At 40.8% G+C, this 15,359-nt stretch overlaps 1 protein-coding gene across 2 annotated transcripts in view; it reads left to right on the top strand.

The window, feature by feature from the left end:
- Positions 1 to 15,359, top strand: part of sod3.S (superoxide dismutase 3 S homeolog) — a 31,465-nt gene extending 16,106 nt beyond the window's left edge. The window contains exons 2-3 of one of the 2 annotated variants that reach the window (XM_018243074.2): positions 10,257 to 10,371; positions 14,302 to 15,359. In XM_018243074.2, the coding sequence (XP_018098563.1) occupies positions 14,316 to 15,035 (720 nt within the window). In that variant the 5' untranslated portion in view covers positions 10,257 to 10,371; positions 14,302 to 14,315 and the 3' untranslated portion in view covers positions 15,036 to 15,359. The remainder of the gene's footprint in view (positions 1 to 10,256; positions 10,372 to 14,301) is intronic. The other variant, XM_018243075.2, reaches the window with a different exon arrangement.

Raw genomic sequence — 15,359 nt, forward strand, 5'->3', positions numbered from 1 at the left:
TGACAAGTTTGATTGGGTTACCTTAAAAATGCCTTGCTGGTGATCAGAACTAGGGCTCCAGTAAATACCTATTTTTCAGGTTCAACTCTCCCCTTTTTTTTATCACTGTATTACAATGTCCTAACTGTTTGCAGTCAGGGAGCTAAAATGACCTAGTTTAGCTTTAAGTGTCCCAGTTTTCTATCAGAAGTTTGTAAAAATCTTAAAGGAGAATGAAAGGCGTATTTAATTGCGGGCAGGCCCGGACTGGCAATCTGTTGGTTCTGGCAAAATGCAAAGGGGCTGCTATAAGGTGCCATAGAAAGTCAGTATTTAGTGGGCTGATGGGGGCTATTTGGGCCTCTGTGTGGGCTGATTGGGCCTCTGTGTACCTGAAATGCCAGGGCCTATTTTATTTCTCAGTCTGGACCTGATTGCGGGTGCCAAAAGTTAGGCACCCCAAGTGATTGTATAGACTTACCGTATATACTCGAGTATAAGCCGACCCGAGTATAAGCCGAGGTACCTAATTTTACCAAAAAAACCTGGGAAAACTTATTGACTCGAGTATAAGCCTAATCACACACACACACATACCATACTATACACACAAACTCCCCACACATATACTATATACACACACACTCCCCACACAATAATGACAAGGCACAGAGGAGGCAGAAAGCAGTGGATGTAATACCTTTGCCCTGAGCTTGCCATCAATTAATCCAAAATAAACAAATCAAGGTTTTTATGAAACACTGCTAATATACACCATGCAAATTATTGTAGCTGCAGCACAAATATATTGGATCCAGAAGGGCCAAGCAATATTTATGTACATAAACGGATTTCTTTTAACACTAGCCTCTGAATCTCATTTCTTTTATTTATTCTATTTTCACAGAACTGGCTCCAGGGAGCATGAAGTGGCTTTGTATTAACTGCGCCTATAAAAAAAACCACATCCTTATTTGTTATGGCTATGTGCACAGGCAGCACAAATGGGAAGGGAAGAAGAGCTTATTATTTCCGCAAGTAAGGGAGTGCTACCGCTGCACTCCTTTAAGCGGCTCCCTGTCCCCAGTCGCAGGACTTTGCTGCGCGCCGGTAAGGCAGCGGGCTCTTACCTGGGTTTGATCCGGGCGGCGCTCTGTTCGTAGGCCCAGGCAGTGGGTCAGTAAAGGTAGGGGTCGGGTATTTTGCATCCATCCTTCCGGATACTGGCACCCTGCAATTGCCTCCTGCCAGCCCCTCACATCGCCTCAGGGAGGCGGCAGCAGTGCTGGTGGTGACGCACGCGGAGGGACGGTTACCGCAGCTGCTCCCAGCATGCATCATGGCGGCGCCTCCTCCTCTCTCAACGTTCCTAATACCGGTAGTTCTGCAAATTTACCGGTAAGGCAGCGGTCTTCAAAATACCGGTATATCATCTACCAGAGGGGTTTTTTCTTATACTGGCTCGAGTATAAGCCGAGGTAGATTTTTTCAGCACATTTTGGGTGCTGAAAAACTCGGCTTATACTCGAGTATATACGGTAACTGAAACCCCGGGCCCGTGCTCCTATCAGCAAAAAACTGCACTGGCCCGGAGTTATTCCAGTGAGCACCACGGAGCGATCCACTTCCGGCTTCTTCTTTCTTCAAATTTCCTGGGGCCGACACATGCGCAGTAGAATGAAATAGCCAATTTATTTGTTAAAGTTCAGCTTTTCGTGCTACTTTGCATTTGCACCTGCATGAAGAGAGAAGAAGCTGGAAGCCAAATCACTCCGTGATGCGGCTGGAAGAACCCCCGACCTGTGCAGTTTTCTCCTGATCGGAGCACTGGCCCAGGGTGTGCAGTAAATATATACAATAACTTGGGGTGCCTAACTTTTTGCACCCCCATTAACTGTATTGGTTTCTTTGTGCATAAACAAATGCAGTGAACTGGAGTCAATATGTACAGGTTTGAACATGCGAAGGAGTGTGCGCAACAGTAGCAGCAGTGGTTGTGCCGTTGTGCTAAGTGACAGACACAATAACCCTGACAAGGCAAATATAGATTGACTACAATCATTGGGAACTGGTAGTTTTACATGATATATTTCCAAGGAGCCAAGGACAATAAATTCTGTTGTGGAGAGAATCCAGTTGTATTATTTCTGTCCACCAGGAGTTGCTCTTTGTTAATAGAAAAAGCAACAGGTTAGAAATGGCTGACAAATACACTTGTTAAAGTCACAGACATAAAACTGTAGATGAGAACATGGAAAAGCTTTGTCATGTTAATTCCTTTTCAATTTGCATAATTAATACTTTCCCCACTGATAGAAGCATTAGTCAGGCATTTGCAACCTTTTCCATCTTGGCCTCATATTTATTACAGTCTGAACATTCAGTATGTTGAGGGGGGGGCAGTAGGGGAATCCCGGGGCAGTGCAGGGTCTCAGGCTGGAGCAAGTCTGGGTCGGCTGAGCCTACTAGGTTTTTTTATTAGGTTTTTTTTAGGCGTCAGGAGGTGAGATGTTTTTGTGCCTGTCTCCTACTGCCTCCAATGAATATAGCACTGCAAATACAGGCAGCTCTATATGCATGGGGTGGCAACAGCAGCCTCCTCCACAAATATTGCTGACTGCTTTAGTCAAGGGGGCAAATTCACTAACCGGCGAAAATTCGCCAGCGCTGGCATCTCACACATTGCAACACTTTGCCAGGCATAAATTCGCTTGGACAACGCTAATTCATGAAGATTTGAAGTTGCGCACAGGGTACCGACCGCTGGAAAAGTTGCCACTTCGCCCTTTAGTAAATTTCTCCAAAGGTGAGGGGCAGGAGGGAGATGTACAAGTTAGGGAGGGGCAGTTTGCAACAGGACACCCTGAAACTTTTCTATGCAATTACTGCCGTATTTTGAGTCCAAGTATTAGTAGAGTGCAGCATTCCATGGAGCTCGTGCTAAGTGAACACTAAGGGTCAGGGCACACGCTCAGATTCAGGGAGATTAGTCACCTGGCGACAAATCTCTTCTTCGGAGCAACTAATCTCCCCAAACTGCCTCCCGCTGGCTAGAATATAAATCGCCGGCAGGATGGCACTCAGAGCGCTTAATTTTCCAAAGTCGACCGAAGTTGCCTCACCAGGAATCATCGGGCAACTTCGGAAAACGAAGCGATCCAAGTGCCATCCCACCGTCGATTTACATTCTAGCCGTTCGGGGAGATTAGTGGCCCGAAGAAGAGGAGATTTGTCGCCGGGGTGACTAATCTCCCCAAATCTGAGTGTGTACCCTGACCCTAAAGGGTACCCCTTAATGCAGTAGCAGTGGCACCCTGGGGATACTATTGCCCCCCAAATGTTGTATGAACGCGTTAACAACATTTGTCTATAAAAACTGGTCAAGAAGGAATACTAATGGCCTCAACAAACCTTCTGGATAAAAGCAAGTCCTTAACTGTGCAATGGCATTTATATTACCAGAATAAATATCTCACTCATGCAAATGTGGCCAATGGAAGAAAGAGATCAAAGACCAGACCTCAGTCGTATTGCCCCAAGTGTGACGAGACTGACTTAAGCTTTGCCCAAAGGTTAGTCTTTTTTGGAGAGAAGTCTCTCAATATAGATTAAAAATAAATATAAAAGTATCCTCGTTTTGTTCTATTGCACAGTAATAGGCTATTTTCGAGGCCTGTACTAAAACTGATCTCCCTCTCGCTTCAAAGAAAGCAGTATTTGAGGTTATTGGCTAAAAAAAGGAATCTCCCTCAATAACAGATATCACTTCATACCTCAATCAAGTCAGTTGGCAAGAAGCTCTGAAAGTTAAATCTAAAGGAAACAGGTCCAGAGAGTCATTTAAAGGGCATGTAAAGTCTAAAATAGAATAAGGCTAGAAATGCTGTATTTTGTATACTAAATATAAACATGAACTTACCGCACCACAAGCCTAATCAAACAAATAATTTATGCTTTCAAAGTTGGCTACAGGGGGTCACCATCTCGTAACTTTGTTAGACATCTTTGCAAGACTAAGACTGTGCACATGCTCAGTGTGGTCTGGGCTGCTTAGGGATCATCATTAACAAAGCTGCTTGAATTCTGCATGGCTGGGAAGTAAGGCCGGGGCTCCCCCTGCTGTTCATAAGTATGATTGTTTCCCTGCTCAGCAGTTAGGGACCATCTGACAATTCCTTTCCACAGCAGTAAATGAAGGGAGAATTTCACTGCATACAGTCAGGTTTCTTATAAAAACGGTACACATTTTTTTAATTAAAGTATATTGGAGATAGGTTTTTTTTCATTAAAGAAAGTAAAAATGGGATTTTATTTTTTTGCCTTTACATGCCCTTTAAGCTTACATGGTCTCTTTATTTTGAGGTTTGTGATTCCAGAAACAAGGATCAAAAACTTAAAAATTTCTCTGTATGTAGAACATATGCTCGCCTGGGACTCCGATTTGTTTTGAAAACAACGTTTTTCTCATTCTTTGTCATCCACTTGTTTATTTATATATTTTATTTGTTTATAAGATTTACTTTATTACAATTCTGTTTACCGACTGACTGAAAATGTGTTGACTAGTTGAATATTTTTCATTTCACGTTTTTGTTCATTTTGAACTAGCACGCTGATATGTTACTTGTATCATGTGTTATAGACTGCAGGAAAGTAGTCGTCATGTTGTTTTTCCTCTTGCAGTCCATTGCGAAAAATCCAATAAAATATTTGAACACAAAAATGATCAAAGACGGGATTGTATGAGCACTGGGACTGACCCACACAGCACTGCCATGGGATATCTATATGTATGCTCAGTCTGCTTTGTTTGCTAAGAACTCTGAATATACTAGAGATGAGAAAGTCGCAGTCATTTAAAGGAACAGTAAACCAAAAAATTAAAGTATATCAAAGTAATTAAAATATAATGTAGTGTTGCCCTGCACTGGTAAAACTTCTGTGTTTGCTTCAGAAACACTACTACAGTTTATATAAACAAGCTGCTGTGTAGCCATGGGGGCAGCCATTCGAGCTGGAAAAAAGGCATAGGATGCACAGCAGATAACAGATAAAACACCATTGTATTCTACAGGGTTCTCCATCATGAATGGCTGCCCCCATGGTTATACAGCAGCTTCTTAAACTATAGGAAAGTTTCTGAAGCAAACAAAGAACATTTACCAGTGCAGGACAACAGTACATTATATTGTTATTATTTTGATGCACTTTCATTTCATTCATTTAAGATCACCTGCCCTTGTTAAAGGAGAAGGAAAGGTTAAAACTGAGTAAGTCTTATCAGAAAGGCCCATCTAAATATCCCAGTAAACCCTAAAAGTAGTGCTGCTCTGAGTCCTCTGTCAAAAGAAAAACTGCATTTCTTTCCTTCTATTGTGTACACATGGGCTTCTGTATCAGACTTCCTGTTTTCAGCTTAAACCTCCTTGCCCCGGGCAAGAGCATGCTCAGTTTGCTCCTCTTTCCCCCCCCCATCTCTCCTGTAATCTGAGCCCATAGCTATAAATTAGCAGGGAGAGATGTAACACCAAGCTAATACTGCAGCTGCTATCCTAAACAAACAGATAGAGCTGTTTACTCAGGTATGGTAAAGCATTCTACAGAATAATATAGCATTCTAGCTTACACTATTGTAGCTAATCTATTGGCAATAAAATACCTCGGTAGCTTTCCTTCTCCTTTAACTATATTGATGGTGAGCTGCTGCTTCCTGCTGTTTATTGTTTAGAGGAACACAAAGTGGCTCTGGAGACTGGTGTTTGATCATCACTGGAAATTCCTCCAGAATGTGCAAATCCTGTGCTCTGAAACCAGTCCAATGTGCTTGTTTGGGAGAATGAATCTGAAATCACTGCACAATTGTATGAATGAGCAGATTATTACATAACAACTGGCACTTACCCCTTCTCTCTCCTCTTCTACGCTGCATTGTTGAGCAACTCACGAAAACCATTTAACTCCTAAATAATCAATTTCTACAGAAATATCACAAGTAGAATAAAGACAAGTGTATTACTTTAAGTTAAAAAAAAATTATATATATATATATATATATATATATATATATATATATATATATATTTTTTTTTTTTTTTTTTATTTTTTTTTAGCATTGGGTTCCTGTCCACGAATGGGTGTCAAGATTTTTGGGTATATCATTAATTGGCAGTCTCACTGTGGAAATAAAGATATTTATATCCCCAAAACCTGCACAGCCTGCAATTTCCATGTAGTCTTAAAGCTCTCCAATAATTCAAAGTAATAATAACCTCCTGAGTGAGCAATAAGCACACAGTACAGCTCACAACTCCTCTCACTCTGTACGTAGCACTTAATATGCAAATCCATTGCAGGTAAATTCCGAATATCATGCCGTTTGTTCAGCACCTGGGACACGTTAAAGTGAGTAATAAAGGAAAGGAATAGGCTAATTAATCACAGCTCTAATTATCATTTACATGTCACACCCATCTTTCGACGTTATGAGACAAAACAAAGGGATGTTGAAAAATGGAATTATATGGATAAACAAGGACTGAACACTACTAAGGGCTTGTTTGCTGCACTGAATGCAGTGAAATGAGCAAAGTGCAGAACTTCAATGCAAAACACCATAAGGGTCAATTGCAAACGCAGTGCAGCAAAGTATCTTTCCCATACTCCATTGCATTAATGAGTTACTTCTCTTTCCCCAGAATAAATTCCATCATTACTATGGCATAAATATGTACATTTAATCATGCAGGGCACCACTAATGATCAGGTACCCTGCGCCATGCATTTTTACTATCTCTGCATTTGCATTGCAGTTAATACTCATGGAAAGTTAATGATGTTTTTCAACCAGCACCAAGGGGCAGATTTATTAAGAGTCGAATCGAAAAATTCATATTCAAATTTTTTTATGGTCAAAACTCTCAAATTTTATATCCAAACTCTATTCGAGTTTAAATTTATATTTCAAGATTTATCATACTCAGGCCCTTTAAGAACTCAAATTCGACTATTCGCTATCGAAAACCTACCTAATTCATGTATAAGTCTATGGGAGAGGACTAATCGAGTTTAGTCTAATTCAATATAAATTTTTGAGTCTGTAAAAATAGTTTTATATATTTGATTTGTTTTTTATAAATAACCCCCCAGTCGAATTTTGAGTATATTCGAATTTAATAGAGTTTAAAAAAACTCGCATGAATTCGAAATTCGACCTTTAATAAATGTGCCGCTTCAAAAGTTGCAGCGTCCTGTTCTGCTTAACCTGTTGGAAATTCTTGTGTTGAATTTCAGTGTGAATGCAGTTGCTTCATCTGGAAGGGATCGGCTACAATCCTTGGCAATTTGATCTCGGCTGTGTGAAGTGCTGGCCAAAATGATTGGCTTGCTATAGAATAACCTTAGAATTGTGCAAACCCCCTAATTTGCTTTTAAATGTTATATATTTAAAGGGGTGGTTCACCCTTAAAGTAATTTTATTATGTTAAAGAATGGCCAATTCTAAGCAACTTTTCAATTGGTTTTCATTATTTATTTTTTTATAGTTTTAAAGTAGTTTGTTTTTTTCTTCTGAGGGTAAAGCTGGCCATTGACTCAAAGATCCTCTCATTTGGCGACAATGCCAAACGAGTGGATCTTTCCCCGATGTTCCACTTAAAGGCATGGCTATATCGGGGGTAATTCGAACTTTTAGCCATATGGTCGAATGACGATACGCCAAGGGGCTCCGACGGGTCAGTAGGGTAAAAATCAAACCTTCCCGACCGATATCGTGGCCAGATATCGATCGGGAAGACCCGTCGGAAGCCCCCATACACGGGCAGATAAGCTGTCAAATTGGTCCAAACAACCGATATCGGCAGCTTTATCTGCCCGTGTATGGCCACCTTTAGGGCACACCTGGAGATTCGGGGAGATTAAGTCTCCCGGCGACTAATCGCCTCTTCTTTGGGGCGACTAATCTCCCTGAACTGCTTCCCCGTGTCTTTCGCCGGCTTTAATGAAAAAACGCCTGCGCCAATGCACTCGCGGCGCTTCGATTTCAGAAGTCGCCCGAAGTTAGATTAGTTGCCAAACGAGCGGATATTTCCCTGATATGCCATTAACGGCATGGCTATATCGGGGGTAATTTGAATGTACGGCCGTACGGTCGAACGATCAGATTACTATATGCCAAGGGGCTCCGACGCGTTGGTCGGGTTAAAATTAAGCCTTCCCGATCAATATCGTGGCCAGATATCGATCGGGAAGACCCGTCAGAAGCCCCCATACACGGTCAGATAAGCTGTCAAATTGGTCCAAACGACCAATATCGGCAGCTTTATCTGCCCGTGTATGGCCACCTTTATGGTGAGTTTTATCAGGAGCCAGTTAACTTGTGTGTATGTCTTTAGAGTGTGGGAGTAAACAACATAGAGAAGGGCAGGACATACACACTCCATGGCTGGAAGGCAGCTTCTCCATACACAGTCACAATTACTCATCATATCTAGGATATTTTTAGGAACTGTGCACTAATAGCATTAATACCTGAAAAGAAATGGTCTCTCCCAGGACAAACTGAGATAATATACTGCAAAGGGAGGTTCTTTGGCAGGTAGAGCAGATATATTCACTACTTTTTTCCCAGATATATAAGCTGTTCCTCTGGTGGTGGTTAATTTACCCAGGTAGAACGCTGACTCAGGGTGAAACACAGTTGCAGATTATTTAATCAGGAAGGAGAAGAGATGCAGTTAAAAGCAGAAGCTGTGACCCCTATCCGCCCACATTGTTATTATCTCCCAGTCTTTGGTCTTCAAAGTCACCGATTTAATTAATACCCTGGTCATTGATGCATTAGCATTGTGCCGCAGACCACAAAATTAAAAGCTGGGGGATTGGAAGACTTGTTGTTTGCAGGTTGTTAGAAGCATAGATTTACCTTTAGGCTCCAACTAAGCATAGCAGAGTCATTTATTAATTAGGGAGAACACCAAAGCCAGTGCCATATTATCATCAACAAAACTGTAAATATTTTATGAACGTCTTTTGCATCATTTCAGAATTATTTAAAGCAGATATTGGAAAGATATTAGCCCTGTTTTCATAAACACGGAGAAATTATACTGTGATGCATTTGATGCAATGTAACGACTTTTGGGCAGATATCGATCGGGGAAGCCCGTCGGATGTCCCCAATAAGCTGCTGGCTTGGTTTGTCGGCAGCTTTTATCGGCCCGTGTATTGGGGCCTGAGGCAAGATGGACACAATGCTGGGTAAATGCACATCGTGTGTTGGACACAAGTAACTTTAATGAACGACATCAATATATGAAACATTTGCATCCATGGATCCATTTTAGGGCTGCCTCACTTGGACTTGAATGTGACTTATTATTTCCACAAGGGAGTAGGGTTGCCACCTTTTCTGGAAAAAAATACCAGCCTTCCTATATATTTACCTTTTTCCCCTATGAATAACATTAGGATTAGCCGTCATTTTTACCGGCCAGGCCGGTGGCAACCCTACAAGGGAGCCATGACACGAACACCTTCCTTAATCTTACTTCCAGATCTCACCCAAAAAAATGCAATTTGCACCCACAAATGACGTAAATGAAACTGCAGTAATATCTGGTGTGCAAAGTGGGATATGTTCTATTTTATACTGGAATTCTTGGGGGGAATGCTGCAGTATGGGTAAAAAAACATGGCAAACTGTGCTAGAATTTTGCTCCTTCTTCATAAATAATCGACTCAAACTTGTTCCTGCTGGCATTTACACAGCCTCATGTATAATTAAATTCTATTTCCCAGCCATATCTGCAAGGGTAGGTAGCATACGCTGAATAAGAACATACTGGCAAATATGGTGTATAGATATCATAGCAGCTATAACAAACGGGGAATAAATGGTGACTAACAAACAAGGGTTACAGAGTACAATAGGATTAGAGGGCAAATTCGAGTTTACAAACTAAAGGTTAGGGTACAATTGAGACATTAGGATTTCAGAAACAATTTTGTTATTTATCATACACGATACTATGGGAAGGTTTACTAAAGCAGATCCCTAGCAGTCTATATGTCTGTATCTTTAAAGCTTATCTCTTCTTTCACTTTACTTTAATCCAGAAATCTCTTTTGTTGCTCTTAGCTCTTTATTAATGTTGCATAAGTTGTAGGAGAGGCGTGCTGCCTGGAGGTTACACAACCAGATAATGGGTCGAATCAGTTCCAAAAAAAACAGCTTTGACTGGAATGTTTGTTCTCTAACGTGCCCACTTTTCTCCCTTCAGCCACTCCCCCAGGGTAATATTATCCAAGCGCTCCAGAGCCTACACTCACTTGTGCATCCCACCCTTCCCTGTCTGCAGAATCCAGACATAGAGAGTCTATAGGGTGTGCTAAAAGGTATGTAGCCTTTACACTTACCTTCATTTGCACTCGAATACCATCATAATGTGTAGTGTTACCTCTCTGTGTGCTCATTTGTCATAAGGGTTTGGTATATCAATCTTAAATATTCCATTCTAACCCTTTAGCATGTGTGATCTGCAGTGTGTAAGCAAAGCTGCCTACCAGGGATCACTTATGTTATATTATAGCTTTATACTAACTTAGTTAAAGTGGATTTGTTAACCTGATTGTTAACTTTCACTATGTTAAAGATAGACCTATTCTAAGGGGGTTATTTACTAAACATGACTGGGGGCAGCTGGAAAATTGACAATATGTCTAGCCCCATGTCAGATTTCAAAATTGAATATAAAAAAATCTGTTTGAAAAATGGATTTCAGTGCAGAATTCTGCTAGAGCAACACTATTAACTGACAGTATCCCTTTAAGGTATGAAGATCCAAATTACAGAAAAATCAGGAAAGCCCCATGTCTACAGCATTCTAATTAACAGGTCCCATACCTGTATATTAATTAACTTCTGTGCGCAAGAAGTACCCCAACAAAACAAAGCAATTTTTTCCCTGGTCAGTATTGGTGTCTGTTCCCATACAGCCCCTCGGTGCAGAATCAGATCAGGATATTGCGGCATTTTCTTCTAGCCACCTCTCATGAGCAAATCAGCAGTACCGCTGTAGAAAAGAATTAAGGTATTTTACAACTGACAATTCCAAACTCTACCCAGTCCAAACCTTTGTATGTGATTTTACTGTCTTAGCTTTATATGAAACTCAATGGGTCTCATTTATGAACACCGGGCAAATTAGCACTTGGGCAGTAACCCATAGCAACCAATCAGCGATTAGCTTTTTTTTTTTTTTTTTCAGCCAGCTGCAGGTTGAACACACAAAGCAATAATCTGATTGGTTGCCAAGGGTTACTGCCCAGCTACAAATATGCCCAGTGTTTATAAATAAGACCCAATGAGTGCCCCTTGATTGGCAGATTAGCTGAATGATGCACTAGCACCAACATTCCCTTCTTTGACCAACACATATATATATAAAGCACATTGAATCATGAATCAAATGAATTATGGTGATGGTCACTGATACAATCAGAGAATCCAGTCTCAAGGACCTGTTTGTCAACTTTGTATTGCCTGGGGTGTGCAGTTATTTAACGTTCCTCCTGGCAAGTCTTTCCTGTTACACTTGCTCTGCTCTAAATGAACAATATCATTAGATCACTCCATAAGAAGCTCTCTCAATCTCTTCAAGAAAAGAAAAGTCAGATTCTACCTTTTGGAGCACTAGAACATTAGTCTAGTCCTGGTACTTGAGGGACAATGCCTTTACCTTGTGCACTTTTGCCCTCCAATGTGTGCATGTCTGTTATCTACCTACTTAGATTGTAAGCTCAATAGGGCAGGGACCTTCTTCCTACCGTCTTTCTTACCACATGGCACTTAAAGGAAAGCTACTGAAGCAGTTTATTCTATATTTATTCTGCAGAATGCTTTACCATACTTGAGGAAACAGCTATAGAAGCTCTCTGTTTGTTTAGGATAGCAGCTGCCATATTAGCTTGGTGTGACATCACTTCCTTCCTGAGTCTCTACCTGCTCACTCGTTGCTCTGGGCTCACATTACAGCAGGGAGGGGGAGAGGAGCAAACTGAGCATGCTCAAGCCCAAGCCCTGGAGGTTTAAGCTGAAAGAAGGAAGTCTGATAGAGAAGCCAATGTGTACACAATATAAGGAAAGAAATTATGTGTTTCTTTTGACAGAGGATTACTTTGAGTGTTTACTGGTGTATTTATATAGACCTTTCTAATAAAGCTTACTTAATTTTAGCCTTCCTTCTTCTTTAAGCTCTGTATCCTAATATAAACTCTGTGTACTTTGTGTATATCTATTGTACTTATTATGTTACTTGTTCTGCCTGTGTGTACTTTTATGCATTGTTCGGCTCTGTGGGTCTCCTTCCAGCACTTTACAAATAAAGTTATACATACATATGTTCCATATTCTGCAAATAAATGAAAATAATGCCTAGAATTGATTAAATTTTTCAAAGAAAGCAAGCCATAAATGAGCCTATAAGAGCTGCCAAGTCAAGTCATGGGCTCGTCAGCCTGTGCATGGAGCCCTTGGGGTCGAAAATCAGTCAGATATTCCATTTGGTTAAAGTGATACTGTCATGGGGAAACGTTTTTTTCAAAATGCATTATTAACATATAATGCATCAGTTAATAGTGTTGCTCCAGCAGAATTCGGCACGGAAATCCATTTCTCAAAAGAGCAAATAAAGATTTTTCTATATTTAATTGTGAAATCTGACATGGGGCTAGACATATTGTCAGTTTCCCAGCTGCCATCAGTCATGTGACTTGTGCTCTGATAAACTTCACTCTTTACTGCAAGTTGAGTGATATAACCCCCCCCATCAGCAGAACAATGGGAAGGTAACCAGATAGCAGCTCCCTAACACAAGATAACAGCTGCCTGGTAGATCTAAGAACAGCACTCAATAGTAAAATCCAGGTCCCACTGCGACACATTCAGTTACATTGAGTAGGAGAAACAACAGCCTGCCAGAAAGCAGTTCCATCCTAAAGTGCTGGCTCTTTCTGAAAGCACATGACCAGGCAAAATTACCTGAGATGCACGTACACACCTATATTACAACTAAAAAAAAATATACTTGCTGGTTCAGGAATTAAATTTTATATGGTAGAGTGAATTATTTGCAGTGTAAATAGTGTAATTTAGAAATAAAACCTACACCACAAAAATCATGACAGAATCCCTTTAAAGCAATTGTAAAAGTGTAAAAATAAAAACTGGGTAAATAGATAATCTGTGCAAAATAAAAAAAATGTTTTCAATATAGTTGGTTAGCCAAAAATGTAATGTATAAAGGCTGGAGTGACTGGATGTCTAACATAATAGTTAGAACACTACTTCCTGCTTTTCAGCTCTCCAGGCAGTAACCAATCAGAGACTTGAGGGGGCCTCATGGGTCATAACTGTTGCTTTTGAATCTGAGCTGAATGCTGAGGATCAATTGCAAACTCACTGAACTGTTATGTCCCATGTGGCCCCCCCTTCAAGTCACTGACTAACTCAGAGTTAAGGTGGCCATACGAACAGATAATATTGTATGAAACAAATTTTCATATGATATTAGGTGCGTGTATGGTGGGAAAAGAGCTGACCGATATCGGCAGAAGACTTGGATATCGTTCGGCTCGTCAATCGGGCTGGATGGAAAATTTTGAGTCGTCAGATACAGGTAGAGTTCTATTGTTTCTTACCTGTATATCGGATGATTCAGCTCTACACCTGTGTATTGAAACAAACGATATTTCTTGGAAAGATCTTTTCCAAGAAAGATCGTAATTGTTATGGCCACCTTTAGAGAGCTGAAAAGCAGTGTTCTGTTCTATATTAGAAATTTTTTTTTTGCACAGCCTAAATATTTAGCCAGTTTTAATTTTTACACTGAACTGTTCCTTAAAGAAATCCCATCAGGTAAGGATCGCATAGATGCACTAATGGGTCAAAAGGGTCTCCGTGGGCACAATATATACTCCTAGCCCAGGGCCATATATCAGAGCAGACCCATGTGTCCAGGGAATGGTTGGGCAAATCAGGCAGAAATCCTTTGCTTTGGCATCACTATTCTTTAGCTTTAGAATGGTCAGGCTTGGGAAAACTAGGTCCAATTTATATAAAGAAGGATTGCTCAACTATAACCTATAGTCGTCATTGAACGACGACTCCCAGCACTCCATGGCATCTCAGGAGAAATAAGAGATAGTAGATCACATTTTTTGGCAGCAGCCATAGAAACCCTTTTCTGAGAATGTTGGGAAGAGTTGGCTTATCCACATTTGCTGTGTTTTTTTCTGTAAACCATTGTATCTTCTTGTGTTTTTCAGAGATTGTTCCCACCATGAATCATCTGTTTTACATGGCCGAGGTCTTCACCATTTGCGCAGTGCTCAGTGCGAGATCAGAAATCGTGAAACCGGTTGAGGAGGAACTTCTGGCAGATACAAACAAAAAAGTCAATGAGCTGTGGTTAAACTTTCTCAACATGAAGCCGGTGGATAACGATGGCATTGCCTATGCAACCTGTAGTGTAAGTCCCAGCTCCAAACTGGAATCATCAGAGATAAAAGTGATGGGGCTTGTGCTGTTTAAGCAGGTTTTCCCTAGTGGCAGGCTGGAAGCCATTTTTGATTTAGAAGGGTTTCCAACTGATGCCAATCAGTCAACAAGAGCTATTCACATACACAAATATGGCGATCTAACAGACGGGTGTGACTCTGCCGGTGGCCACTACAACCCTAATTCTGTAGACCACCCACATCATCCTGGCGATTTTGGCAATTTCCGTGTCAGGGATGGAAAGATCCAAAAATTTCTTGCAAATCTTGATGCCACGCTCTTTGGTCCATCCTCTGTCATCGGCAGATCCATTGTGGTCCACAAACAAGCGGATGATCTTGGCAAAGGCAACAATCAGGCCAGTTTGGAAAATGGAAATGCAGGAAAACGTCTGGCTTGTTGCATCATTGGATCCAGCAGTAAAAATAACTGGGAAAAGTATATCCAAGACAGTGCAGCACCAAGGAGTCTCAGGTTTTCCAGACGGGTAAAAAAAGGTTAATCGACAATAAACGCCAAGATTACAACTATGTTGTGACTTGCCAGCCAATATATCCTTTTTCCATTGGATCCGTCACCAACACCATTTTAAATAAACTCACTCCATTACTGTTCACCATATGAACCTGTCGGGTCTACATAAATACCTAGACAGGGAGGGGCTCAGGTTGTTAATACACCACAAAAGAGTCACTATCACTATTACTTATCTTGGGTAAAATGTATCTGCTTATAGAATGACATATGTACTTGCTTTAAAATAAAAAATTGCCTTTACTGATAAAATAAAGCATTTGAATGGTTGTATCATTCAAATAACACTGAA

Source organism: Xenopus laevis, chromosome 1S (genome assembly GCF_017654675.1).
Source record: "Xenopus laevis strain J_2021 chromosome 1S, Xenopus_laevis_v10.1, whole genome shotgun sequence".
Classification (NCBI taxonomy): domain Eukaryota; kingdom Metazoa; phylum Chordata; class Amphibia; order Anura; family Pipidae; genus Xenopus; species Xenopus laevis.